Source organism: Danaus plexippus, chromosome 28, assembly GCF_018135715.1.
Source record: "Danaus plexippus chromosome 28, MEX_DaPlex, whole genome shotgun sequence".
Classification (NCBI taxonomy): Eukaryota; Metazoa; Arthropoda; class Insecta; order Lepidoptera; family Nymphalidae; genus Danaus; species Danaus plexippus.
In genome coordinates, this window is record NC_083556.1 from 815,586 (window position 1) to 842,936 (window position 27,351).

The 27,351-nt window shown below is 33.0% G+C and overlaps 4 protein-coding genes across 6 annotated transcripts; 1 reads left to right on the plus strand and 3 right to left on the minus strand.

Annotated features, from left to right (window-relative positions):
- Positions 1-1,446: 1,446 nt before the first annotated feature.
- On the minus strand, positions 1,447-21,915 carry LOC116776234 (uncharacterized). 3 transcript variants are annotated; one of them, XM_061525370.1, is made up of 16 exons: positions 21,709-21,915; positions 15,371-15,480; positions 15,093-15,240; positions 13,164-13,348; positions 12,619-12,681; positions 12,348-12,433; positions 11,703-11,797; positions 10,706-10,850; positions 8,393-8,498; positions 7,950-8,031; positions 7,575-7,668; positions 7,106-7,423; positions 5,566-6,188; positions 5,399-5,480; positions 5,069-5,150; positions 1,447-4,607 (listed from the first exon to the last, which is right to left on the minus strand). In XM_061525370.1, exons 2-16 carry the CDS (start codon positions 15,473-15,475, stop codon positions 3,396-3,398), a joined length of 3,426 nt encoding a protein of 1,141 aa, XP_061381354.1. In that variant the 5' UTR covers positions 15,476-15,480; positions 21,709-21,915; the 3' UTR covers positions 1,447-3,395. The 3 variants fall into 3 exon arrangements, with proteins under 3 accessions (XP_061381354.1, XP_061381355.1, XP_061381353.1); XM_061525371.1 differs by having other exon boundaries at positions 5,081-5,150; positions 12,610-12,681; XM_061525369.1 differs by having other exon boundaries at positions 12,610-12,681.
- Positions 9,002-10,431, plus strand: LOC133319775 (coiled-coil domain-containing protein 113-like). The gene has a single exon (XM_061525346.1). The coding sequence runs from the start codon at positions 9,166-9,168 to the stop codon at positions 10,381-10,383; it is 1,218 nt and encodes a 405-aa protein (XP_061381330.1). The 5' UTR covers positions 9,002-9,165; the 3' UTR covers positions 10,384-10,431.
- Positions 21,916-22,961: 1,046 nt separating the features above from the next.
- LOC116776361 (probable NADH dehydrogenase [ubiquinone] 1 alpha subcomplex subunit 12) lies at positions 22,962-24,982 on the minus strand. The gene is made up of 4 exons (XM_032669563.2): positions 24,792-24,982; positions 24,476-24,617; positions 24,117-24,173; positions 22,962-23,248 (listed from the first exon to the last, which is right to left on the minus strand). The coding sequence occupies exons 1-4, from the start codon at positions 24,896-24,898 to the stop codon at positions 23,111-23,113; spliced, it is 444 nt and encodes a 147-aa protein (XP_032525454.2). The 5' UTR covers positions 24,899-24,982; the 3' UTR covers positions 22,962-23,110.
- A 483-nt stretch (positions 24,983-25,465) lies between these two features.
- On the minus strand, positions 25,466-27,348 carry LOC116776369 (G patch domain-containing protein 4). The gene is made up of 4 exons (XM_032669570.2): positions 27,189-27,348; positions 26,945-27,096; positions 26,437-26,708; positions 25,466-26,032 (listed from the first exon to the last, which is right to left on the minus strand). Exons 1-4 carry the CDS (start codon positions 27,232-27,234, stop codon positions 25,489-25,491), a joined length of 1,014 nt encoding a protein of 337 aa, XP_032525461.2. The 5' UTR covers positions 27,235-27,348; the 3' UTR covers positions 25,466-25,488.
- Positions 27,349-27,351: the final 3 nt, after the last annotated feature.

Below are 27,351 nucleotides of genomic sequence, written 5' to 3' on the forward strand. Positions count from 1 at the left end.
TAATGTTTTTGTTATCTGTTGAATTCAAATGCTCACAAAATTATTTAAGCCGGTCTAAAGATTGAGATTTTATTGAGGCTCTACCTCCTTAAATAGGTAGCTAGCTGTGGTCACGTCACTACATCTCGAACATGGGCTGACTCGACCGGGGAAGTACCACCCTCTCATAGAATATCGGTGTAAAGTAGCCTTTAAAGACTCCGTTTTGTCTGATGAGTGGAGCGATGATTGCTCTTTCTCTTTCCCACCCTTTCTTCCCTCTCCCACAATCCGTCAGCAACGCATTCGCAACATCCCTTATATTGAACAAGTCCATAGCCGACGGTGACTACCATCAAGTAGACCGTCCACTCGTTTGCCGCATTTGATACAAAAAAGGGTTTAATTAAATTTAACAAACACGTCTTTCACTGATAGGTTAGTATACTAAAACATAATTAAACCAGAATAATCAATGAACATCCCAGACCTATATATGACAGCCAAGCATACATTGTTTAATCCTTACTAACAGAGCGTTACAAACGTAACTCGATACCCATGTTCACACAAATACGTCTCGATTTGTTTTGGCGAGAGCGCCATCTGTCAAACGTAAACAAAACAAGGGCCGTCCGCTCCCAGCGCCGCCTTACTCTATACAAATACGTTCTGCAATCCTGGTGTGACACGAAAATATTTGTGTAAAAATCTATATGTGAATGACTTAAAGGATATTAAAATTTCGATTTGTTTAAGAAATCGCATAAATTATTTGATTGTAAGGCAGCTGTTTATATTGTTAGCTGTACCGTACCATTGCATCATTTTTGTCGCCATTTTGTTTTCTTTATTATTGTTATCGCAAAAAAAACTTCATCATTTAACTATATATATATGTTACATTCAATCAGAGATAAGGATTTGTGAGATCGCATATTTCGAATTTAAGGAATAAATATAAACTTCATATTGATAATGTAAGAACTAATTATGGTAAAAATAATTATACTGTTTAAGGGAGTACAGCTTCAACAGGCTACCAGACGAAAAAAACTATGTGACAGTATAGGGATGTTGAAAGTCAAACTAAAAATCCTCGCTATAGTAAACAAAGGAAGCCTTTTATATCCAACGGCCCAGATGCAAATGTATAGAAATGTTCATTGTATCTTATTTTAAGTGAATGTTAAATTCTTATGAGAATTAAGTTCTTTATACCTATATATATATATAGGTATAAAGAACCAAGTATATATATATATATATATATATATATATATGTTTGTGCATTAACCTGACGAGAACCACACTTCTGATATTCCAGGTTCAAAGCCATAAATCTCCAATTAAGATTAACATAACATTGTAATTGCAGCTCATCCTCTTCTTGGGATATCAAACCTCTTTCATTATTTCGTATTCGTTGAATCTGAAATCAAATGGGTATATAAATAAAAAAAAAACAAGATCTCAGTCTTTTAATAGAACCATATATAAAACTAACAATACTAAGAAACTAACATCGACCCCGAGGAGAAATGAAATCACATCACCTAACTTCAATTCCTACATACAACTGGACAGATAATAAATGTATGTCTATATATGTCACTATGACATATGTCACAACGACATATGTCAGAGTGACATACCAACGGAACATATGATATACACAGGACAATTCTGAACACGATCAAAATAAAACATTAACAATAACTTTACATAAAAAAGACGTATTTAAAAAAAAAATCTTAAATCAATAATCAAATTGGTATCTACGCTTTTAATAAACATATACATTAGTGTGCGTCAGTGAAGGAACTTTACGAGTTTCGAACAAAGAATATTATGAAAATTAATACATACGATCAAACACAGATAATACAATATATAGATAAAAAACTAGAATTCTTAAAGTTATTTCTACTAATAAAGATCACCTAGACGCAAACGTTGACACGGATAACATAATTACTATATACATATTGCTTACATGGAAGATATTTTTCATTGAGGCAAGAAAAACGTTTTAAGATAAAGTTCACCTAATCTAAAACAAAATCGGTCAATCTATTCGATAGATTATACAATCGATCAATCTAGATATTAATAGATGCTAAAAAAAAATATTAAAATATTATATATTAAACCTTAATTTTATACGAACAAGTTAGACGTTTTAATTTTGGTCGTTCATAAAACTTGGCACAAGATTCCTAACATTATTCTGGGATCGATCAAAATTCTGAAACGAACATAAACAAATCATATTACAGAGATATTAGTTATAAAATTCATTATATTGGTGGGATGTTAAGTGGAAATATAAAAATTGTAAAGCTGTTTCACAATGGAAGGATTCATATTGTTATGTATGAGACGGCGAACAGTTACATCAACTAACACTCGCCGTGTGAAGAGATCTTTGATTTAAAGTATATATATATGTATATAGCAAAATTATCAAAAACTGTCAAAACAGATTTTTTTTTTATCTTAACTATAATGCTATTTCTACAATACATAAGTGTTGTTGAATCATAAGATGCCTTCCACATTGGCGATTTCTAGCAGCGTTTTATATAAAGTCATTATAAAACGCAATGAAAACACGCAAATACGACGAGGCCTTAATATAATAGAAATAAAATAATACTTAGAGAGCTTTATAAAATATAGCTATGTGTTATCTGTAAGACGATACAGAAATTAAAAATAAAACGAGCACATAGTCATTGTGACTTGGGACATTTCCAAAAAATACCACAGATCAGAAGCTCGCTAAGTATTGACGTGTCCATGAATATTTAAAATTTAAAATCTTTATAAAATATCATACGAAGAATTTTTCAAACAATATTACAAAATTGAACCTTTTGATAAAGATATTACGATTTTATATGTACATTTAAATGATACTAATGTTATTCTGATAAACTACGCGTGATTTATTTTTATAAAAAACTACATACTACCGACGTTTGCTGAAATGTAACCGAAATATTGGTAGTATGTAGTTTTTTACAAAAATAAATCACGCGTTATATATCCGAATAATATTAGTTTCATTTAAATGAATAAAAGTCGAGAAAATCTTAGATCTCATTATACGGATATTATAAAGACATTATAGGGCTTATCATACAATAATTCATTAATCGTCACTTACAAAGATAGCGGAGTAACAGAACTACTCGCATCTTACTACATTTATAAGAAAATTTATATTTTGAACAAATATTCCTTTCTTGCAATCAGACATGAATGAATTGTGATCAAAAGAAGGCAAAATCCTGAAGACATAATACTGAAAACAAAATTAATTACAAAACTATGTTAGTTTATGTCTAGAACATAGAATATCAATTTCTGTTACATGTTGAACATATCATTATCATATCATTATCATATCATTAATCGGTGACCTGTTTCTCTGAGCCGCTCTGCCAGCCCGAGTCCATGGTGTTTGTATCGCTGTAACAGTGGTGGTGGTTGGTCTTCAACATCTCGTTGCCGTCCCTGATCGCTTCATACTGTGAATCCGGGGCCAAACACTTCACTTCCGGTTCATTTGAGTACACCGTTTCCTGTCTGTCGTCGTCAGACAACAATGACTCCTCCGTGTTAGGTGATAGAGGTGATATCGGCGTGAAGAATTCCTTGGCCTCCATTGTGTCTTTCTGTATGCCTTTCGGACTCCGCATCCGCAGCGGGCTCATGTGTGAACGCATTTTGGGACTACCCTCTATTCTTATACTGGAATTGATGTCGGACATCCTGCGGTCGTCGAAGCGATCAGTTCTGGAATCGTTGGACCGCTCTCGATCGAGCCTGGAATCGTTAGCGCGATCGCTAATCCTTTCTATTCTAGAATCATTGAAACGATCTATTCTTGGATCGTTGGATCTCTCCCGTTCATGTCTGGAATCATTTCCTCGATCACTCATACGATCTATTCTGGAATCGTTCAACCGATCTATTCTGGAATCGTTCGACCGATCTATTCTGGAATCGTTTGACCGATCTTGATCACTTCGATCCAATCTAGAATCGTTTCCCCGATCACTTATAACTCTGGAGTCATTCATTCGATCGATCCTAACATCACTGGAACGTTCCCGGTCACTACGATCAAATCGGGACTCACTCACCCTATCACTCATTCGTTCAATTCTAGAATCATTTAATCTATCAATTCTAGAATCGTTCAATCTGTCAATTCTAGAATCGTTAGATCTATCGCGATCGCAGCGCTCCAGTCTGGGATCGTTGCGCATGCTCATGCGTTCAATTCTAGAATCGTTCAATCTGTCACTCATCCGATCACTTCTGGAGTCGTTCAGGCGATCCCTGGAGTCGTTGACTCGTTCAATCTGCCCGACGCGCTCGTTCCTGTCCAGTCTGTCGTTGAGGCGGTCCCCGCGGTCCACGCACTCCCTGATCGGCGCGTGTTCTATGCTGAAGTCTGCCCTGTGTTTCTGTTTGTCTGTGTGCCGTCTTCGCTTGGAGCCCTGTGTGTTCGGTCGCTGGCGCGTCAGTGTGAACGATCCGTCCGACTCCGAGGACTCCTGATGGTTGTCTATGGTGCCGACCAGTGACACGTTGGGATTTATACAGCACTCGGCCTGGAAAATTAAATCATATATATTGTAGCAATATGAGAGAGGAGCAATAATAACATATAAGCAGTTGTCAGAGGACACCAGGACTCTTTTCCGTTCGTAACGCCCGTTGGTGTGTTAGGTTAGTCGTTAGCAGATCCTCGAGGTGGGTTTAAATCTATCGTTCGTTTCATATTCAGATATCATTCCACAATAACTTTAGACAGTTAAAATTAATTAATTTAAAATTGTTTTCATTTTTAGAGTAAATTTAATAAATTAATAGTGTAATAGTATCGAATATTATTTTTAAAGAAAGTCAATACCAATACCGATCTCGTTTGTAAGTATATATATATATAATTTTTTAGTAACAAAACCATGCAATAGTTTAATAAATTAATTGTGAGATTTTAAATATGACTGAACTAACAAAAACGATTTAAATTATGATGTTTTTATATTGCTATTATAGTAATGTATACCTTGACACTAACAGTGCAACAGCTGGAGACGTCCGCGAAGTAAACCTCGGATTCCGCCTGGCGATTCTCCTGGAGGGAAGACCTGGAAAAAGATTTGAACTGGATAAAATATGATCAGTTATATATTGATTGCTATTGATGTGTGTAAAGTGAGACAATCGTCTCTGTTCTGGATAGTCCTTAGAATATATATATGCTCGTCTAATGCTGGTAATTTCCCAGCAGTACATTTTTGTATATATTCAGACATCTGGAAGCTAAACCACATTTGATCAAACATTGTCTTATATCAAAACATTTTATTTTAAATATAAATCTATATAAAAATACCTTATCGGTGAATGTTTATCGTTCTGGAATCCCAAATTTTCCTTCCCCTGTTTGGGACACGAGTCACTGCTTTGATCTGAAACTGATATAAAATTTAGTTAGTTAGCCATAGTTAGGATGTATATGGGATATTTATTTGTCTCTTTATATATAAGGACATCAATCACCTCTGCTGACACTCTTCTGGTGTAGACATTCTATGTCAACGGTGTCTCTGTGCATATTTCCTGAACCGTTGCCCATCCTTGGACAGTTCCTGTAAGGTACCAGGTGACCCCTTATAGTATTGAATCTCTCTTGTCCTACATTCACCATTTCTTGTAAGCACATGTCATTCGGATCATTTGGATACATGTTCATGTCTGGATTGAGTCTTGCTAGCTCTGGATTGAGTCTTGCTAACTCTGGATTGAGTCTTGCTAACTCTGGATTAAGTCTTGCTAACTCAGGATTCATTCTTGTTAGCTCAGGATTTATCCTTGCTAACTCTGAATTCATCCTCGCCAATTCTGGATTCATTCTCGCCATATCTGGGTTAATTCTTGCTAACTCTGGATTCATTCTTGCCAATTCTGGATTCATTCTTGCTAACTCTGGATTCATTCTTGCTAACTCCGGGTTCCGTATATCAGTGTTGACATCCTGAATTCTATTAACGTCGATGCTCTGCATGTTATGCAAGTAATTTCTGCTGCATGCATGCATCTCGTGCACATTCATGGAGTTCCTGTGGTCCATGTGATGGTGGTGGAGTAGTGTAGCTGATGCAGGATCTTGGTGAAGATGATGTCTGAAATTATATGAAGTTATTAATAATTTTATAACAAAAATCACATATAACGCTAAACGTTCTCAAACCACATATATAAGTGTCTGTACAAAATAATATATATACGTGATAAATGATATTATATAACTGTGGGGTAAGGGACAGAATTTTAACGAACATACTAACATATAATATCCTAGTAGCCTAACAATAATATACTAAAACATGAACGGCTTTAGTGATTTAATAAAAACTAACTTATAGATTAGAGATGTAAGAAAGTAATATATATATATATATACATATATTCATGGTATTTGGATATAATCTTTTAATAGCGACATCTATTAGAAAACTGAGCATTAAATCGCAGTGTAGAACTAAGCTCAATACTCAAATACATCTTGCGTAATCTACTTATAACTATGAGAATACTCAATTAAGTTGGTTGTAATAATTGTCGTTTCTTATACAAAGTAAACCATAATGAAAATAAGTAAATTTTATCGTTATATAGGAGTTAAAAAAGAAATGCTATCTAGATTAACCGATTACTAGATGCTATGTGTATTGAAATTAAAATTACTACAATACTACCGACAAAGTTATATTTTTTTTATATATTGATGGCGCAAAATAGAAGACGGTCTACTTGATGGAAGGGAGTCACTATCGGCTATGGACATGTTCAACATAAGGGATGTTGAGGATGCGTTGCCGACCTCGGTTGTGGGAGAGGGAAGAAAGGGTGGGAAAGAGAAAGAGCAACCGCCTTTCTCACTCATTAAACGAAATTCAGCCATTAAAGACTACTTCACTTGTGGTACTTCCCCGGTTGAGCCCATGCGTGTTCCAACCCATGTAGTTATTTGTCCAGAGCTAGGCTAGTCTATACCATGTAAAGAAATTCTATGTAAACTTATATATATATTATATACCTGCTTCCACTCCTGCCGTGAGGGCTATAGGGTGGAGGTGGACCCCATACGCCGGTTTGGCCGTCCAGGCTACCTTCGAAACCTTCAGCATAACCTTGAAAACTGCTACCCTGGCCGAAGTTAGCCGGATTCTGGTTGAACGTGGATGGATTCTGGTTGAATGCTGCCGTGGCCTGGTTGAAAGCTGGCGTCTGTCGATGGAACTGGTTCTGAGGATAGGATCGTTCGTCGTAAGGCTGGGCTGGGTTTGGACTGGCTTCAGTTTCACAGAAACCGTACGCACTATCACCCGATTGTGGTACGTTCATACATCGGGAACTGAAAAGAAGAAATTAATAAACATATATATATATATATAAGTGAGTTTTATAAGCAAATATTCTCATGTATTGTAACAGACAGCTATGAAACAAGTTATGTGTCACTGTATTATATATTAATGGAGATATAAGTTGTTATATCATAATACTTCTGGCTGTTTCCCCTCGGCCATGGAAACCAACTCCACGGTGAGGTCTTCCTTCCTGTACCAGGATTTGGTGAGTACAGGTTACCGATGCGACCTGGAAATTAGATAAGAATTATTATATAAATATTAAGAGCATTTATTAATATTAGACTTTTAGTTGAACAAAATTTACTGTAATAGTCTTATAAACAAATATATTCAGTGAGGCATTTGTAGAAATTTTTAAACATTAGGCATGAAAAAATTTGCATGAACAGAATTTGTACCGACAAGCTCTTAAATATCAGAGCTATACAAAATCAATTAATTTACAAGCATTTAAATCATATCTATACATATATATATTAGTATGAGATATTTGTTCTTTAATCTCACCCGGAGCCCAAAACCTGTGCTGCACACTGAAGTCCCAGGCCGGTTGTGTTGTGTGACATTGGGTACAGCAGCTACAGGTGTTCTGAAAGACGCACATACATATATATACCTCAAATTTTATATGAACATACAGTAATTTTCCTATCATAATATATGAATATAATCAATACTTATTTTTGTAAATATAATGTAGGCCAGGAAGCAAGTAATGAAAAATGTACCAAATATATAACAATAAAATTGTTCTTAATATGTATGTATTAGAGATTTAGGTCTTACATAAGAATAATATTGAAAGATTTTCATTTCATATTAAGTTATTAAAGCTATATTTTTCTTTTTTTTTGGACTCTGACACGAGTATGCAATTATAATATTGGTTTAATATGTTAATTATAGCCGTATTTCAAGGCATTACGAGTGTAAGAACACTGGAACCCCACCTGTGATCTGTCCTGTTGGCCCGAAGCCCTACCCGTGGTGGGCGCTCGGTAGAGGGACCGGCAGCGAAGCTCCAATTGTTCCCAATACATTTTCTTCCGCTCGTGACTGGAATAAAAATTTAAAATCGTCACTTCCAATTGAACTGTACTGAAAAAAGTACAAGAAATACTTTAATATCAATGACTAAGCTCTTTGGTCTCATATAAAAGATATTTTAAGTAGTAATTAATTATTAAATATATATATCATCATCATCATCATCATCAGCCTATGGGAGCCCACTGCTGAGCAAAGGCCTCTTCTCACACGGAGAAGGTTATATATATATTATATATTTTGCCTCAAATTCAGTAACCAGAGAATAATTAAATCAATTTGGATATTATGATTTTAATTAAGTCTACGTAACTAATGAGATATTAGTGAAAATATACAAAATTAATTAAATACGATATGTGACAAGCAAAACGAGGTGTTACGTAAAAAATAGTTAGTAGAGCTTTTGTTGGGCCTGGGACGAAATATTCCTAAAAAATTAAATTAAAAATAAATTTTAAAAAAATACTATTAGAAAAGAAAAAAGCGAAAACTATTATAAAATCGAAGTTCCAAGTGATGAATTTGGCCGCAATAACACGATTCAGGCCGACACTTACGTCTGAGAGAATAAAATCTATTGCTGACATCGCCATGGCAACCATATATGACCTAAAAACACGACACGCTCCGACTGAAAGACAATGACAGTGTGAGTTTTGGCGTTACTGGAATAATGTCGCACCAGAAAAGCAGCATCAGTCAGCACTCCGCGTGCCACTACAGCAATGATATAGAGGAGCTGACGGATGCGGACATCGTCAGACAGGTGAACGAGCTGAAGCAGCACATACGAATACTGAGCTTGGAAAACGAGGTCCTCGAGCGGACCATACTGAGGCTCGAGCCCAGTTTGATGCACGGGATACAGCAGGCTCTGGAGTACGCCGCGAAGATGCAGAGCAGCTCGTCCCTGAATGTAGGCAGCTTCGTCAAATCGCAGACATCCAAGTACGGGATGGAATCTTTGGTGAGCCCGTCACGGATGATGACGAGCCCGTCGAGGGTCTCGACCAGACGGGTCGAATCATCAGCCAAAGTCAGCGGAACGGTTATAATAGGAAGCGGGCCGAAGGTCAACATATTGGAGCGCTCTGAACTCGTGTCCATCGAAATGGAAATACTGATAAAGACTCTAGAGAGATCCAGGAAGAAGGCAGCCAAGCAACACGCCCTGTTAAAAGCACAGCTTGAAGAGATCGGAGTGCGCGAGGCGGACATTATAAGAGCCACTGATTTTTTCAAAGAGGACGTCATAATCAGTGGCTGGGACAGAATAGCTCAGAGGATCCCCGCCGAGATATGGATAAGATTCATGATGGAGTGGCTCAAGGTCGCGGACACGCAGATAGGCAAGCTGCGACTGAGAACTAGCACACTCAACACACAGTACAGCAAACTGAAAGGTCAGATAAAGGTCAAGGCGGAATTGAGCGAGTGCCTCAGAGCCGTGGACTTCGAGAAGCTCAAGATAGAGAACAAGGAGTGCGTCGAGATCATAGAATACAAGCTGCACCAGCTGGGAGAGCTGAAGAAGATGACGGGAGACGCGAACCTCAACCTGACCATACACAAGAAGGCGATGATGGAACAGAACACGTATCTGACGAACGTACTGACGTCCATACGGGACAAGCAGAAGCAGGCGGTACAGTGCGACAAAGAGAAGGACGTCATAGAGGCGGAGGCGGGCAAGCTGTTGCAGAGGCTCCAAGAAGTCAAGACTGTACGGGCGGCGTACGAGGTGCCGGATATCATGGACTATGTCAACGTCAAGTCGGAGGTCACCGACCTCAGACACAGCATCAAGCTGCTAGAGAACAGGTCCCGCATACAACAGATAGCATTGACCTCGCTGAACAGGAAACTCAAAACCATTTACTCCAGTGTTTGATGTTATTTATTTGTTGATTTTTATATGAATATACGATACGTACGGTTATTGATATATTTGAAGTTAATTGATTATTTGATAATAAGTTTATTCCTCAAAGTGATCTTCAATTCTTACACCAGCCACTAGGACACAACAATGATAAGTGATGTCTTGAGAAGACAGGTTCTTTTGTCAATGAATTTAATTCGTATGAAATAAATATTTTTAATATTTTTTCATAACTTAAATGAGGACATATTAATTTGGTTAAGTATAAATGATCATTATAACGGTAAGTTGAGGACTTGCAGGTGTAATCATTTTAGTTGGTTGGCGTTACCTCAACAGCTGGTAGGCCAGCATGCAGCTGAAGATGCACACCAGCACCGCGGACACGGACAGAGCGAACACTCCCCGGAGACACCAGTATAGGGCTCCGTGGACCACGCCGCAGTCCGACACGCCTTCGAACACGCAGCGGACACCTGGAGATAAACATACTATTATATCTAACGAACACATATCGTCTTCGTGATCGCGGTGGCTGTGAAATAACCGAAACGGCGGGAGTACGTAGATTACAATAATAAAATACGCGTAGTAAACGGAAAAATATTAGTCTCATTTCAGCGTACATCCAATTTGAACCGAACATTTAAATTCCCGAACGCACCCGAAGTGTCATTAGATGAATGACATTTGGTCTAGTCAGTTTTGCGCGGGAAAGTATTCGTCCAAGCGATTCTTGTCTTAGCAAATTAAATTTAACTTATTTAAGATGTTTTACTTTGAGATATCAGTTTGTTCTAGTTGAGGTTCGTTTTATTATTTAAAATTGCTGGCTTTATACGACAAGTATATTTTTTAATGATTTTGTTAGAATTTAAATATATAATATATGTATGTATAATTATAGGCAGTTTTGAGGGTAGTTTGAAGTTTAAGTAACTATAAATAGTAACTGGTAGAATGCGGTTATATTTAACAAACCACAAGTACTGAATATATATTAGCGGAATTTCGCAGACTTGATTTAGCACTCTCAGAATAAATTAGCAAATCTTTATAATTACAATAAAAATATTGCGTAAACAATAAAAAAAAATCTTCAATTTATTGAAGTGGAACCTCTTATGCGATTTCCAACAAGGTTGCGTTAAAAAGTTTATCTAATCTTTACATCTGGTTCGCTTTAACACAACAGTTGTGTTAGTCACGTGACGATAGATGTCGCTGTGGTTGCATCACATATATATGTATATAAGGCACATATCAATCTCTGAAGCGAATATAAAATTGACAAACAAAGTCGCGGTCTAAGCTTGTTTGTAACTTACCGTCATCATCATTGGTGTGACTGTCCGGAGACATTGAGAAGCAGGTGCAGGTCCTTGTCAATTTGGTGTACTCACAGAACTTGAGCGTTTGTAGTCTAAAATGATAAAAATTATATTATAACTAATATTCTGATTGATTGATAGATTGATTGAAATGGTATAAATGTAATTTTAATTGTCGCTTCAACAATACTTTGTATGGATTTTACATTATTAATTTTATATATCATGAACACACACAGTCTTGATATTGATCTTATCAAAATTAGTAATTACAAATATATATATACAATTATATGATAGAAATTAAAAGTACTGTCTTAAACCACAATGTCTTTGTATTGACCATATGTGTGTTCATCTCAAGCCAGAGATGAAACCTCTCAGCATTCAATGGATTCACCATGCAGGTGCCGGGTCCATCATTGTAGGGAGAGGAACTTCAACAGGGCCTGGGACTTGCAACCCAGGTGTAGGTTTAAGGGAGCCTTTCTAAGGCGCGTCAAACGCTCACCTCCACTGTCCAAGTTCCTCTCTTTACCTAACCGAATTCGAAACGAACCTACTAGGGCTGCATTCAAAATACTTCCTAAGAATGAACTGATATTACTACTAAATGTTTTAATAGCATATGTATATACTAACTTATTCATGTGTATAACCGTAGTGGTTATTGTCACCAACACACATGTGAGAGCGCAGACAAGACAACACGCGCCCACTACCTTGATCTGAAATTATAATAAAAGTATAAATTATTATTATTTCGTCCAAACATAAAGAAGGGCAAGCTTCTAAAGTATATGGTGGTAAGTAAAATTTTGATAACTCTCACCCTGTATATACAGTATGAGTATACATCACCCTGTATATACGGTAACATGCCTAGTAATTGTTGTGAACCTACTTTTCTTACCATGTAGCTGTATCTGTTCCTCCGACGAGCCAGACTCATTATACACACCCCCGTCAACACCAACTGTGAAAATAATGTTTTATTACTTATTATCTGTAATAAACAGATTATAAATTTTCTCTATTATTTTTTAAGCTGTGAAGTTTTAACATACTAGGTGACATTGAGAGCATATTAACTTTGAGATCTCTATGTGAGAAACATATGAATTTATAAGTGGGCGGTAAAAAAAAATACTGAAACGAAATTAATTATAAGAGTAGATTAAACAAAGTTTATATATATATATATGTATAGTTCTGTATATTTTTCAGTTCATATTTAATATTTTTTATATTAAACACAACTTTACTTTTATAATGTATTGAAAAGATATTTAATGTTTCTTAGAGATTGACTGAATTGGATTTATAAATAAATTTTAAATAAAATCTAACATTTTCAGAACTTATACCTATTAATAAACATACATACATTTCTTTATTACCACATACAGAAACATATTCAATATATATATATATACATAAGTAGATATATATGTATACCATAGCAGCTGGTACAGCAGCGGGAACGGTCTCCAAGTGATGTGGTGATGCTGTGTACGCTCGGAGGAGAATATGCTGTGCTGCGAGTAGTCCCCCCAGAGCTGCAGCCAGGGCTCCACAACCGCAGCACCACCACGCATACTTCCTGCGACGGCATTGTGGCTCACTTGTACAGCCAACGGCAGCTAGAAGAGATATTAAACATAAAGTATAAATAAATAACTTTTAATACCATAGTATTATATAGCATATATTCGTAAAATAATTGATTTATGCTTTCTTAGTTTCCTATACAGAAAACATGTATATAATGATTATAATATGAGTTGTTTAAAATCAACGTTATCATTTATCAATAGAACGGTATGTATTTTTGAGTTTACCAAATTTGATTGACTCTTTATATTCGAATTTCATTGAAAAACATTAATAAATTACCGAAATAAGGAGGAGGCGGTATATAATTCTGTGCTACATCAGCCGCGATTGTTGACTGCGGAGTCGACACTTGATATTGTACTTGCATCACATCACACGATGACATTATATTAACCGAACATTAGTGAACAACGCCATTTTTTTTTTAATTTAACAATAAAACTTATTACAAGCAACTTGTCAAGTAACTTCGAAATGCGCGCCACTTTAAACAGATCGATATTAACGACAAGCACAATGACCTTATAAACAAAAACACTGATGTTAATGAAATAAACGCGCACACAATTTTAATTATTTAATAAAGAAACATATATTAAAGGTATATTAATTAATTTTTGTCCGATCACTTAATCATCACTTTTCCCTCCTAATCGTTTGTTGTTTGTTCGTTCGCCATATTGTATATTATGTTCTAATATTTTGTTTAGTTTTGTGTAATTTGTTAATTTAATACTCGTCAATTTATATATTTGTCCGTTTCGATGTTTTGTGCTGTTAAAGCGAACTAGGTTATACTATTGTATTAGAAGTAGTGTTTCGCGCAGAAGCAGTAAGTACTTTATGGCACAGGTAGAGTATTGAAGAATTATGGCTGTTCATAGATTTTGTACGCAGCTTTGGGTCTTTTATAATGTCGTGATTTTTAAATAATCAATATTTAAGCTAAATCACATTATTTACATACATATAATTATTTCTCTTACATGATTCGAGTATATTTAAAATGACGTTGTCTGGAAGGACTTAGAATGAGAAAAAAAAATTACGTATTGTTAGACAGTTCTAAGAAATCAGGTATAAATTCGACACAAAGACGAGTTACCCGACATTGTCAAATAATAGGTTCTTTTCATGCAAAGATTAATATTCTACTTGCGTGGGAATCTTTCGCTACACCTGATTGTGACTGATATATTCTTTGTAATTTCTAAAGATCTGTTAGTATTAGAATTTTGAACGGATTTTATCGAATTTTTTGGTTAGATTTAAGTAATTCTAATTTATTAAAATACGTTATAAAAATATTTTTTTTCATATACGAACTCTTTTGAAGTCTGAATTAATTATGTAGTACTTATGTTTTATATCTAATAAAGTTGTTTGTTTGTATATTCTGTTATATGTTGTTTTAAGTATTGTTGTATTTTTTTCCTTTATAAGTCAAGTAGTTAATACAAAAACAATAAGTAGGTAATTTTTATTTAAAAGTGGAGTAAATATTATAATGAAGAACGGAAAAATGTTAAAATATTAATGAACATATATGGAATTGCTGTTTTGTAGTATTGAAGTATACCGTATATACTGATACATATATATAAGATAAATGTACAAAAATGATACTTTATATTATGTTTGTCTATTTGTATGTCGGATATCTCTGAAGCGTCTGATGTGATTATAATCAATATATATACATATATATATATATATATATATATATATATATATGTGCGTGTGTGTGTGTGTGTTTTATTAATATATTACAATTGTTTCTTCTATTTGCGGCGAGCGTGGTCGTAGGTCTGGGCGGGAGGGCGGGCGGCGTGTCAGTCTTTACGGGGGGCGGAGGCCCGGGCTCGTCCGCGCTGGCGTACTGAACGGAGCCCGGCTTGCATGTACACGCTACTTGGTACTGGACATAGAAATAGGTATATATTTAAAAACTTATTTCAAATTAGACTTGGGCGATATTTTCACTTCTGATAAATGATCCAAAATTCTTATATTTGACAATTTATTTATTATTTATTTATAGTACAAACCTTGTGTATGTCTGAGGTGACGGAGGCGGAAGCGTCGATGGCATCACACTGGCAGGACTCAGGAGTTGGTGAACTCCTCGCTGAACGTACTTCCGCCAGCGACATTTTGGCTGTTAGAAACATGAATTTATTGAATATACTATATATATAACAGCAATTAAATGAGCTCTTACCATTACTTAGACTTTTTTGGAAACTTGATCATTCCAAATTTTCGTAAAAATCTTATTACTAATAAGACACCTTTCTATACAAAATTTTAATTCGGGATAGAATTTCCTGAGATTAAATACACACTTTAGTTTAAACACTCTAGATTATAGCGTGTATTAAACAATCGCCGTAACTTTCACACGAACACTTATAAACAATGGTTATAAATTCAATAGTAATATACCTACCGTACAAATCTCTTTAATTAGGTACAATAAACCGAAAAATGTGTTGATAATTTTTATTTAATCACAATAACGGTTAAAAAAAAATTTACTTGCAACTTATATACATACTATATACAAATATATTATATTAATATAAGTGTTTAGACAAAAACAAAACAACAAAAAGCGGGATTTTGCCGCCATTATTACACATTCTTCACATACGTGATTGAAAAAGGCATTCAACATACAGCCAACCAGCAGCGGTAAAAGTTTCAATGAACGGCATCAGCTGACCGCACGTCCGGCAGATGTCGGGACATGTGGTATTTGAGTTATTATTTTTGCGCTAACATCTGTTAATGGCACCTAATTGAGTATTTTATTCATTTCTAAGAAAAGGTCAACGAAATCTAGATCGAAAAGAATACGAACAAACAGTGACCTCTCCAGTTTCATCTAGGAGTTATTTTATTTTATATTTAAACGCTCAATCGAACAGCTGGATTTAAAATCTTTGTAAACGGATTTCATATATTCGAATGATATGAGAAAAACAAAGTTAAAAAAAAAGTTTATTTTTACTTTGAAATTGGAATAAAAATCTAGCCTTTGTATTTGTTTACCCGGCCGGGACCGCGCTCGTCTGCTAGTGTTATATTATAAGACGATTAGAAGAGCGTCAATTGTTCATGATTTAATTCGCATCTAAAACTCCCACGGAACGTTTGTTGACAAACCGCTTTTAGGGGGCGACGACCGCGATCATTCAATCAAAACGTTGTGTTGCCATTACATCGACTCACATGTATCATAGACATGCAACATTAGTAATATTATGTTACTTACTTGCTAATAACTCATTTTACATTGACAGATTTTATGCGTATATAATTTAAAAAAAAATTGTATTATATATACAAGAACTAAGAAAGATAAAAAAGGGCATCAATTATATTATGTTTAATGAATTATTTACATTACGAAGATCCTATCATGGTTATGTTATCTGTTAAATAAAAACTTGTTCCGCACACGCACTGATATTGGAATGCTGGAAGATAAATTATAGCTATTCCTGGATTCCAGAGCTTACCATAGATCATTGATTTTTTTTTGTCTATTTTGACATTAACGTTCGAAAAGAAAAGATGTCGAATGGACAAAGCGACATTATAACATCTTAGTTTAATAATTACCAGCGGTTACTAAAATTAAAAATTAATTTATTCATATTTAGTACATGTGTGTCACTTGTAAATGTTTGTCTTGATAACAAATAGCGTTTTTCTAATCAGATGAATATTCCCACAGGTAACATTATACATTTTAAATATAACTATCTAAATCAAGGTAGTTTAATAAAGAAACTCTGTTTTTAATAGCTATGGTCAAAACAGACAGTATCTTGAGAATCTATCTGTAAAATAAAACATTGTGTAGTAACCGTTATTAAAGTAAAATTTTTCGTGTATCTATCGCATGTCGCATTACAGCCGGGCGATTGTGCACGGTTACATATCCAAAACGAATGTCTTATATTATTTGTCTCTGTAAATTAATTTATTGTTATATTAAAAACATCTCTTTAAAAGCTTCTCTAAAGATCTTACGAAGCTGGAAACTTTCGCAACAATTACAGCAACATACTTGATGTAAATATATTATGGAAAATAAAATAGCAGAATAACATTTATCTCCTAAAGGACAACGCAAAAACTAAAATCTATTTCCAAAAACCTTTGTGATACCGTATAAAAAAAATTCGTGACGAATCCAAGAGTTTTAGAAAGTGTGTTTCGCAAGCAGGTAGATACGGGGTCACTTATATAATTTACACAATATGAAAACGGACTAAGGGAATCGAATATATACGAATACTTCTCAACAATTCCGACAAACTAAAGACGGCGGAAGATAATTCAGATTTTTTATTTATATATTATCTGGATAATAATAACACAATATGAAAAAGGTTTTATTCTATTTAAAACTTTTGACACCTTTAAATGTCACACAGTTGAAAGCTTTCGCACTTTGTATTTGACAATTCTTGTGTCGTGTAAATTTATAAAGCCACATAGTGCATTGTAACAAATTGTAATGTTAATTATAGTGATGGACCATGCAATATCGATGTAGATTATCGTTTTTATTTATTATCTTGAACAGATTTGGATTCATCGATGGTTATTTATGGGATAATTTTCATCAATTAGCTTTATTACAATGCCGACATTACATTTCGAAGGGGCACCATAGATAATTATATATAACAAATCGATTTGTCTTTGTTTTATCTTTCTGTTTTATATTCATCAGAACGGAATTTATTTTTATGTTCTTTGTATACACTTTTGTGTCAGATATTTGTTTTGAACTTAACAATAGCGTTTACATTCGATTTTTAAATTGAATTAAAAAAAAATTATGTACCTGGAATTGACTGTTGATTAACAGTATTGCTTTAAGAGTATAACTTAGGTTATAACTTGTAAATGTAACTTTTAACTAGTTGAGATTTTTTTATATCAAAGACGAAGATAATTTTTTTTCATTGGTTTTTATTAAAATTATCGAGCAAAATATTTTAATCTTTGATTAATACAATTAAATCAATGTAACGCTTAATGGCAATTAATATAAAAATAAATTTTGTTTTTGAAGTAAAATAGTGAGGTAAAATCAATTTAACTCTGACAGACACTCAAAAAATCGATTTAACGCCAATGAAAGATATTTAACATGGTAACACTTTATCTTTGATTTGTTTTGGAAAAAAAAATATTGTATCGGTTTATTTCCACCAAATTTAATACATGAACTCGGTATAACAACTACGTAGAGTAATTTCAAACAAATGAAGTCACAGGCAAATCTAGGTCATATAACGCCTCAAGTGGGGTCAAATATATATAATTTAAAGTTGCCATCAATTAACAAAATGGTGTCACATACGTTAAATTTATTTTTTTTTCTTTTGGAATTATTCGAAAATACTGTTAAATAAAGCTGAAAACATATTATTTATTGCAATAAAGTTATTTGTTATAAACAAAATTTACTGTCCAATTTATTAAATATTTTTGTATTTACATTTTCTGAATTTACCTCTCAAATATACACTGTCAATATTTCTACGGAAAATTTTTTTTAAAGGCTAATATCTGAATATTTTTAAATAGGTGTCTAAGTATGGAAAAAAAAAATAACGTCAACGTCACTGTGCAGTTCATTTGACGTATTTCATAACATGGCCGAAGATCGCATCTTTACATCTAACTCCCACACACTCATGAATCAATTTGTAACCATTTTTCAATTGTAATATCCTTATTAACAATGGCGACTAGTTTATAAAACATTTACAAAAACAATTCAAATATTCTCTGACAGACAATTTCATAATTTTATCAACGAAATCGCAGTCCAAGGACGAAATTATTACGATATTTATAAACTTTAATATTTTAAGCATAAAACAATTCTCTTATCAAAGAATTCAAATCAAAAACATGTATGTGGTTTGGGATCGTTGAATTAGGCTTAGATGCCAGTAGAAACAATGACAAAATATACGGTGACGTAATTACGTATATTCAATATATAACATATAAAAGTAAATTATCCAACTCATAATAACATATTCTATATATATTGGGCATCTTAAAAATATAATATTCTGATCAAATAATCATTAGAAGTTAAAACCATACCCTAAATATTTCAGTACACATAAAAATATATTAAACCTATTTGGTGAGACAACTTTTTTGAATCAATGCAATAAAATATATTATAATGTAATACAATATACGTACACATCCAGTATGATCTAGAAATCTCACATAACTTGTAACTCGAGTTATATATGTTGTGTGGATAACTTTCCGAGTTTATATTACAAAAAAAATAATTTATAATAATAAATATTGTCTATTTTATTTGGTTTTTCAAGCCGACGGATGGACTTTAAAATAATATACTAAATTTTGCCAGTGACTTTATCCTGTTAAGTTTAAGACAAACGATAGAGATCAATGATAATTAAAAAAAATAATATATGTATATAATATGGTAACCAACTATCAACGCCATCTACTGCCATGCTTCAGGCAACTTCATACGGTATAGTACCTCAGACTGTCTTCCCGCAAGAATTACATGTAATATCGAGATGAAGTAGACCCAATATAGTATCGTGTCATATGAGCTATAAGATCGTTGAGTTATATCAAAATCCATTCAGCAGTTTGAGGTTTAAAGGGTAACAAACATCTAAACATCCCGACATAAATAATTAATACATACAATCTTTCGCATCTGTAATATTAGCAGGAATAAACATGCTTCATACAAATTAAACATTTTCACAAATTTTGTAATAAAACAGCGTATAGTTAGTTTCAATTATCAAACAACATGATGCGAAACGTTTAAAAACGCCGTGAAATTAATCTCTTCAGTTTTTTTTTTACTAGATAAAAATGGCGGAACAAATACGTACTTAGCATCTACATTCAATTCGCTCTGACTAATAATTTATTAATAAACAACAAAAGTTCTATTCATATGTAAAGAAAATAATTTATTGATGTGTACATTCTGTGTATACAACGGTAAAATTAGTGTTGTAGATGTATCGACAAAACCATAAATATTAATCGATCGTCCAACGACAACGACCTAGCAATTAGTTCCGCGCTAAGTAACAGCTTTATTTGATAGCTGTGGGAGACCGGTCGAAGAGTTTATCAATCACATCGTGTCATGTGTTTAATATAGGATTACACGCCATTTTGTTGGCATCCAAATTTTTTTCTACATTTTGGCTTGGCGGACATGTTGCGAATTTATATTTTTAATCTATGATTCTTTCTATGTTTCGATTGAATTCAAAGTAAAATTTTGTTCATTTTATTTTCATTATTAGATATCATATATTTATTTCTGGTTAGTTAATATATTAAACCTTTTTTTTAACGTTGGAAAATGCTTTACTGCGCACCCAGCCAGGCGCGGTGACTGTATAGTTATGTGGATCAAATGAACGAGAAACAAAACTATTTGATAAGACCCAATTAAAATAACAGTAAAATAAGCAGATCTGTATCAAATGTCCATTGTCACGCATTGTCTACGGTATGACCAAAAAAAAAACCAAATAACTGGTTGCTTATCTGTAACAAACAACTGTGTATTCTTTCAAAATGCCTTCCTGTTTTTCTTTAAGAGATCACACTTGAAAAATATAATTTTTTAATTTTTAGTAAAAGTGTATAAATAAAAAAAGTGTGCATTATTCTTTTTATATTACAATGAATATCGATATTCGTCTTATAAATTTTATAAGCAGAGTCGTGGTCATAATTTCGAACACTTTTGGGTGTGAATTACTTGTATCGTGGCAACACTTGTATCGAGGTGAGAGGATGCCAAAAGGTTAATTCTTGCCTTTTATAACTTAACCCCATTGTAGAGGCCTAAGTGGACCCATTATGTAATTATAACATATTTTGTATAAGATAATGAATGAATAGTTATACGATTATTATTTAGTATGTCACTAAGGTTAAAAAGAATTATATACAATTATTTGCGTTTTTAAACGAAGTTAACATTATTGCCGAATCGCTTTCTTAAAGACGAAACATTCCTAAGGTTATATTTAAAAAAAAAACGATTATAATGTCAAAAGCTGTCAGCACTGACAGTCGTTTGAAGTTAAACAAACAAATAACTAATGACCTTTCCAATTGTTTGTCAGTACTTAATAATACATAAGTTATTATTAGTAATTTTGAAATAACGGCATCTATAAAGTTAACGATTTAAATACATCACTATTTTTGCAAACGCATCATTTTACTCATAATACAATAACATTTAATAGTAAATATATTATTCATATGTAAAATATTTCATAGTATAAACAGAAAGAGAACAATCGAAACCCACCTTACTAAGTCGTTGTTGTAACTTAAATCACTGTGGCATTTTCACTTGCAAACTATTTCTGTACCAACGCATGCGCGTAACTCACTACATGGAACATTTTAACATAATTGTGTAAACTAAACTATATCACAAAGTTTGTATTATCCGCTGACTATTAATTGTATCGTGGTGACGCGGACCGCGTCGCGCTTTGACTGTGGAGTCAAGATATTTTTACCTGTCAGAGAAAAAAGTTCGTTCCTTTGCCACAGTATGTTACAACCAATAATGTATCTTATCGCCTTGTCATAAGGTATTCAGTCGTATAAAAGTAATGAATGCATCTGTGTGGCCATGTTGGAATATTACCGTAACACAAAACGGACTTTAATTTTAGTCAGACAGGGTTTAAATTGGTATAAAGCTACGATCAAAAGCTCAAGCCTCCATTTATGCGTTTGTACGTATATCGTGGGCAGTTGTTTCATGCCAAAGGCTCTCAATCTTTATAATAAGTTTTAATTTAAGAACAAAATGAAACTTATTTAACATGTTACGTATTACATGTTAAAGTTTATGATATAAATCGGTTACCCTTGATTTTAAAATAAATTAACAAAACTATTAAATAATACATTTGAATAACGTGTACTAATGAGGGATTTATACCAAAAACAATGTCATGTTATAATCGAGATTATCCAGATAACATATAATTTATTAAAAAAAATAATGTTTATAGTCATAGAAATACGGTGATTATAAATATTTGAGAGCCACTGGTCAGGACCCGTAGCCAAAACTGGTTTGTACGGAGAAATAAAATAGCAGGCCCCAATTTTAACATGAATTAACTGATTTCGATTATCTAGTTTGGGACGTTACTTATTATAAATCCAATAACAGATACGTGATGAAATTGGTTCGGCAAGTTTTTATTAATATGTATATATATTTCCGAAATTTTGTTTCCCTTTTTTGATACCTGTGTCTGAAATGGTAATTTATAATTCCATCATCATTTTATAATATACTTCTAAGTTAGATTTTGTCTTTACATTTTTTTCTTGGCTTAACGTAACGACCTACAAATTTGTCTACAAATTTATATGCTAGATGGCGGTGTTAAACAATTAAAAAAAAAAAACAGAAAAAAATATGTACTTGTATTTAAATTCTAGATTAATATTACCTAAGCTTATATTATTCAAAGGCATTATTCTTAATTCTAATTTTAAAATACCTAAAGAATATATACGAATGAAACTAAAGTCAAAAATAAAACAAGATTTTATTTCATTTTCTACTTACAACTAAACTATGACAAATTGCAATGCACTTTAAATGTCAAAAATTGGCGCCGAAATCTGTAAAAGGAGGTTTTATTGCAAAAAAAAGTTTAATTTGTTGAAGGTGTATTTTTTTAAGCACTGCTTTTCTGTTTCGGTACCCAAGCCTCAACTTTTTCGCGAGTTGTGCTGTATGGTACATATTGGCCGGTGGTTCCAGACATGTTCTCAGTGAATTCAGCCATCCATTTGTATTTAGGACGGCTTGGATCCTGGGAAACAGGTACAAATATATAACATACTAATACTATGAATCTAATAATTTACACTGTACTGACTTTATACTGTGTAGAAATATTAGATTATTATTGACAACAAAGACATTGTGCTCGAAGCAGTTTCGGAAATGTACAAAATCTTCAATATACTAATTTATTCAGATTTAGTGTGTACTAGAATTGTTGCAGTGTATAAATAATATGTGATGTTGTTTAAAGGATGAATTTGGATTCTCTAGGAATAGTATAAAACTCAATCTAACTCCACATAAATCTTTAAAAATTACTCGAACCCATACTATATATATCTTTCTTTTATAAGATTTTTTTTTTTTTTTTGTAAATGTTTTTTACGGCTCTGGATACGAGTCCTTTTGAGCCTTATCGTTACAATTGTTTTATAAGAATACCAGTAGTGTTACCAATTCAGAAAAATAATTAAGTAATTTATTAGATTTTTAAAATTTATTTGCACTTGTAGTTAGTTAGGGATCTATAATGATTGTATTGTGTAATGCCTTTTGACACTCAAAAGTCCTCAGATATATTAAATTAATAAACTATATTTTAATTTTATTAAGATCTTATGTACTGAATAAATATCAAAATATATTTACATCTCTGTTGAGCAAATTTTTGAGTATTCTATTAATTGTAGATATTGTTTAAACGTTTATATGCTATGAATCTTAATTTATTATGTTTACTTTTATTTATATTGAAATAAATTTAAAGAAAGGCATTTATGACTTTTCTTTAATAGTTTAGTAGGAGGTTGTTGGACAAAGGAAGATTAAATTTAAGAATAAAGTGAGAGTAAAAATTATAGTAACTCAGTGTTGCTTGTTATTTCTACAGTTACCTTATGGGGTGGAAGATCGGTTTTGTAATGAAGCCAGCCGTACCATTCAGCGGACACCTAAAAAAAATACATTTCTTATCTCACTGTTTGAATACAGATGGTTAGTTTTATATGTATATAAAGTTTACATTAAGACAGAAGTGAAACCTCTCGGCATTCAATGGATTCACCATGCGGGTGTCAGGTCCATTGTGTTGCAGGGAGAGGAGCTTCAACATTGCCTGGGACTTGCAACCCAGGTGTAGGTTCAAAGGGCCCCTATCTAACGCGTGTTAAACACTCACCTCCACCATCCAACCTCCTCTCTCTACCTAACCAAAACCTGATAATTAATGTTATGTATGATATCTGTTACTCACTTGGCTGCCGTCATAGTTCAAGTAGGCTTTGTCATTGTATTCCACCCAGCGATTCCTGCTGTAGAAGTAGCGCGGATTCTCGTAGTACTTGTTTCCTAATTCATCTTCACCGACTAAAACGCCGTCTTTCAATTCTTCTTGCCTGGAATTAGTTATTTTTTGGATGAATTTGTTAGCATTGATTACGAGTCTATCACGATATCTAACGTTTCGTTGTATTTACCGCGTATCACAAGTTTAATATATATCTAATATAAATCAGAAGGATAATAATATTTAGGGATACAAAAAATTACATAACGACGAAAATAATAACCTGTAAAGTTTGTACAAAGATCCTCTGATACCACCATTCTGCTTGACCATATTAAATAAGTTGAATAGTTTATCTAACGCCAACAGTTTGACGATAGAATTAGACATTTTTGAAAAATTTTATTTTTATTTTCGTTCGATCAAATAATTGTTGACCTTCTTTGACAACCCTTGACATATGAAAGGTGACATGACACTGACATGGACAATTATTTTTTTTTATTTGATAATTTCAATGCAGGCATAAGTAGACACAATAAATGTTGTGCTTAAAAGTATTTAAAAGGTTTTTGAAAATTAAAACTTCTAATTTATTTATCATATACTATTTATTATACCTTATGCTTTATAAATATTTTTTTTTAAACTGTGAAGTCTACGTAAGATTGGTTTTATTTTAAAACTCATTATTTTATGTTGCTCAGATATTTCTTGCATTGTATTTCCAATACAAACAAAAGTGACAAGCGTTTATTTTATAAAAAAAAATCATAAGGTACCCTATTTATATAAAATTTGTACCTTTTATTTATTAACTTATTTAGATTATAATTGTAAGTGTTGTCAATACGATGTATATCGATTTTCCATTATTTATTGATCATTTAATACAAAACCTAACATTAATATGGCGATAAATGAATCGCAAAAAAATATATAAATAAAACAAATGAACATTTTTTTTAAATATATATCATTTAATCTGATTCTTGATGTTTTCGTTTCTTCTTTTTCTTCTTAGGTTTTTCTGATACATCTCTGAGGCCATCTTCCAAAAGCACTGGAATTTGAATATCATTTGCATTACATTTATTATCACCACTGTCTTTCATAACTACATCAGCTCCACCATCTACTTCATCTACACATTTCCTTTTTTTAGATTTGTTACTTTTATTTTTCTTAACGCTTTTATCTTCATTAACACAATCGGAGTTGATAAAATCCTCTTTTGTTTCAGATATCTCTTCATTTTGTATGGCAACATTGTTCATTTCTTCATTAATTACAGTATCTTTATTGCTATCCTCTTTAGTGTGGCAATATTTCTTTTTCTTTTTCTTCTTAAACGTGTTTACTGCGTCACTATTTAAATTAGTGTCCTTTACAACTGTATCAATGTCTTTTTCCAACACTTTTCTGTGTGAATATCCCTCATATTTAGTCTGTTTCAGTAACATCTTCTCCTGTTGTTCTATTCTTGCTAATTTACCCAACGCTCGTAGACCGTGACGGGCGCCTCTGGAAAACATTACAATTCTTATTTACTTATCAATGAATATAAAGATTTTTAACACTTCAGTACACAATAATAAATAAAAATAAAACTATTAAGATCTAATTTAACTCTTTTCTTACAGTTAATTACATGAAATGATTTTAATTTTATACTTTTCTAACCCAGAGGCTGTATAATAAATTCAAAAACATGAAACTTAAAAATAACTACTTCACACACTTCAGGACACATGAAGATTTCGATCGCTTAACAATGTAATATATAAAAAATTATAAGAAATACCAATACCATTAATAATTTTATGGACAATGGAGTTCAGAGCTCATTCGGTACAGAATTAAGGATTAAGGATGGATGGTAATGGATGGAATTAAGGATGTTATCCAACAAAATTATATCGACATACTTATGGGCTGTCCGTCCCTGGCACGCCGCAAACAATTCCTCATCGGTCATTGTTATAATTTTCCTATCATCATTTTCATCAGAATCGGAAACCGTTACTTTTGTATTCTTAGTGCCCCCCGTGTCTATGACCGCTGTTTTGATAAAGAACTCCGAATATTCCTTCTCTTCTTTGTCCTTGGATTTCTTCTTTAATTTCCAAGTACTGTTCGTAATTTCGAAATCATTGTCCTTTTGTTTAATCTTTTTTGTTTTGCCATTTTTTTCTTCTACCTGTCAAATTAAAAATAAACAATTTATTTACATATTTGTTTTTGGCAATAATAATATACGATCTAATTTTTGGACAATTGTCGAACGTAATTAACAACACTCAACAAGGATAAAGAAAAACTTAAAATAAATTAGTGTTGCGTATATTGTTATTAAAAGTTAAGTATTAAGGGCAGAATCATAGAGATATTATATATTAAGTATATATAAAATAAGTGTTGATATAAAACCTCTACCTCAACATTGCTGGCGGCCTTATCATACAAAGCGCTCCACCAGTGCTCAGTGAAATCTTGAGCCGCGTCGTAGCCGATTCCAGTGACACTCCTCTTTAACTTAGGTTTCAATGCCTCCGATATTCCGTTTTCATTTTTGCCGAGACCTTTGCCTTGAATAAGGATTTTTTTTTTTAATTAGCAGATCGCACTTGGATTTTATACACGATTTATTTAGAAAAATATACAATAATGATATCCGTACCATCGGTCCAGCCGTATTTTTCAAGTTGCTTTCTTGCGAAGTCCATATTGAGTGAATTTAAGAATTTTTTCTATCTACTTCGATAAATCGTAACCTTTAAGTATAATGGCATTTTTGATAATAAACATGTGGATTTGACAGAATACGACATTTGACATTAGTC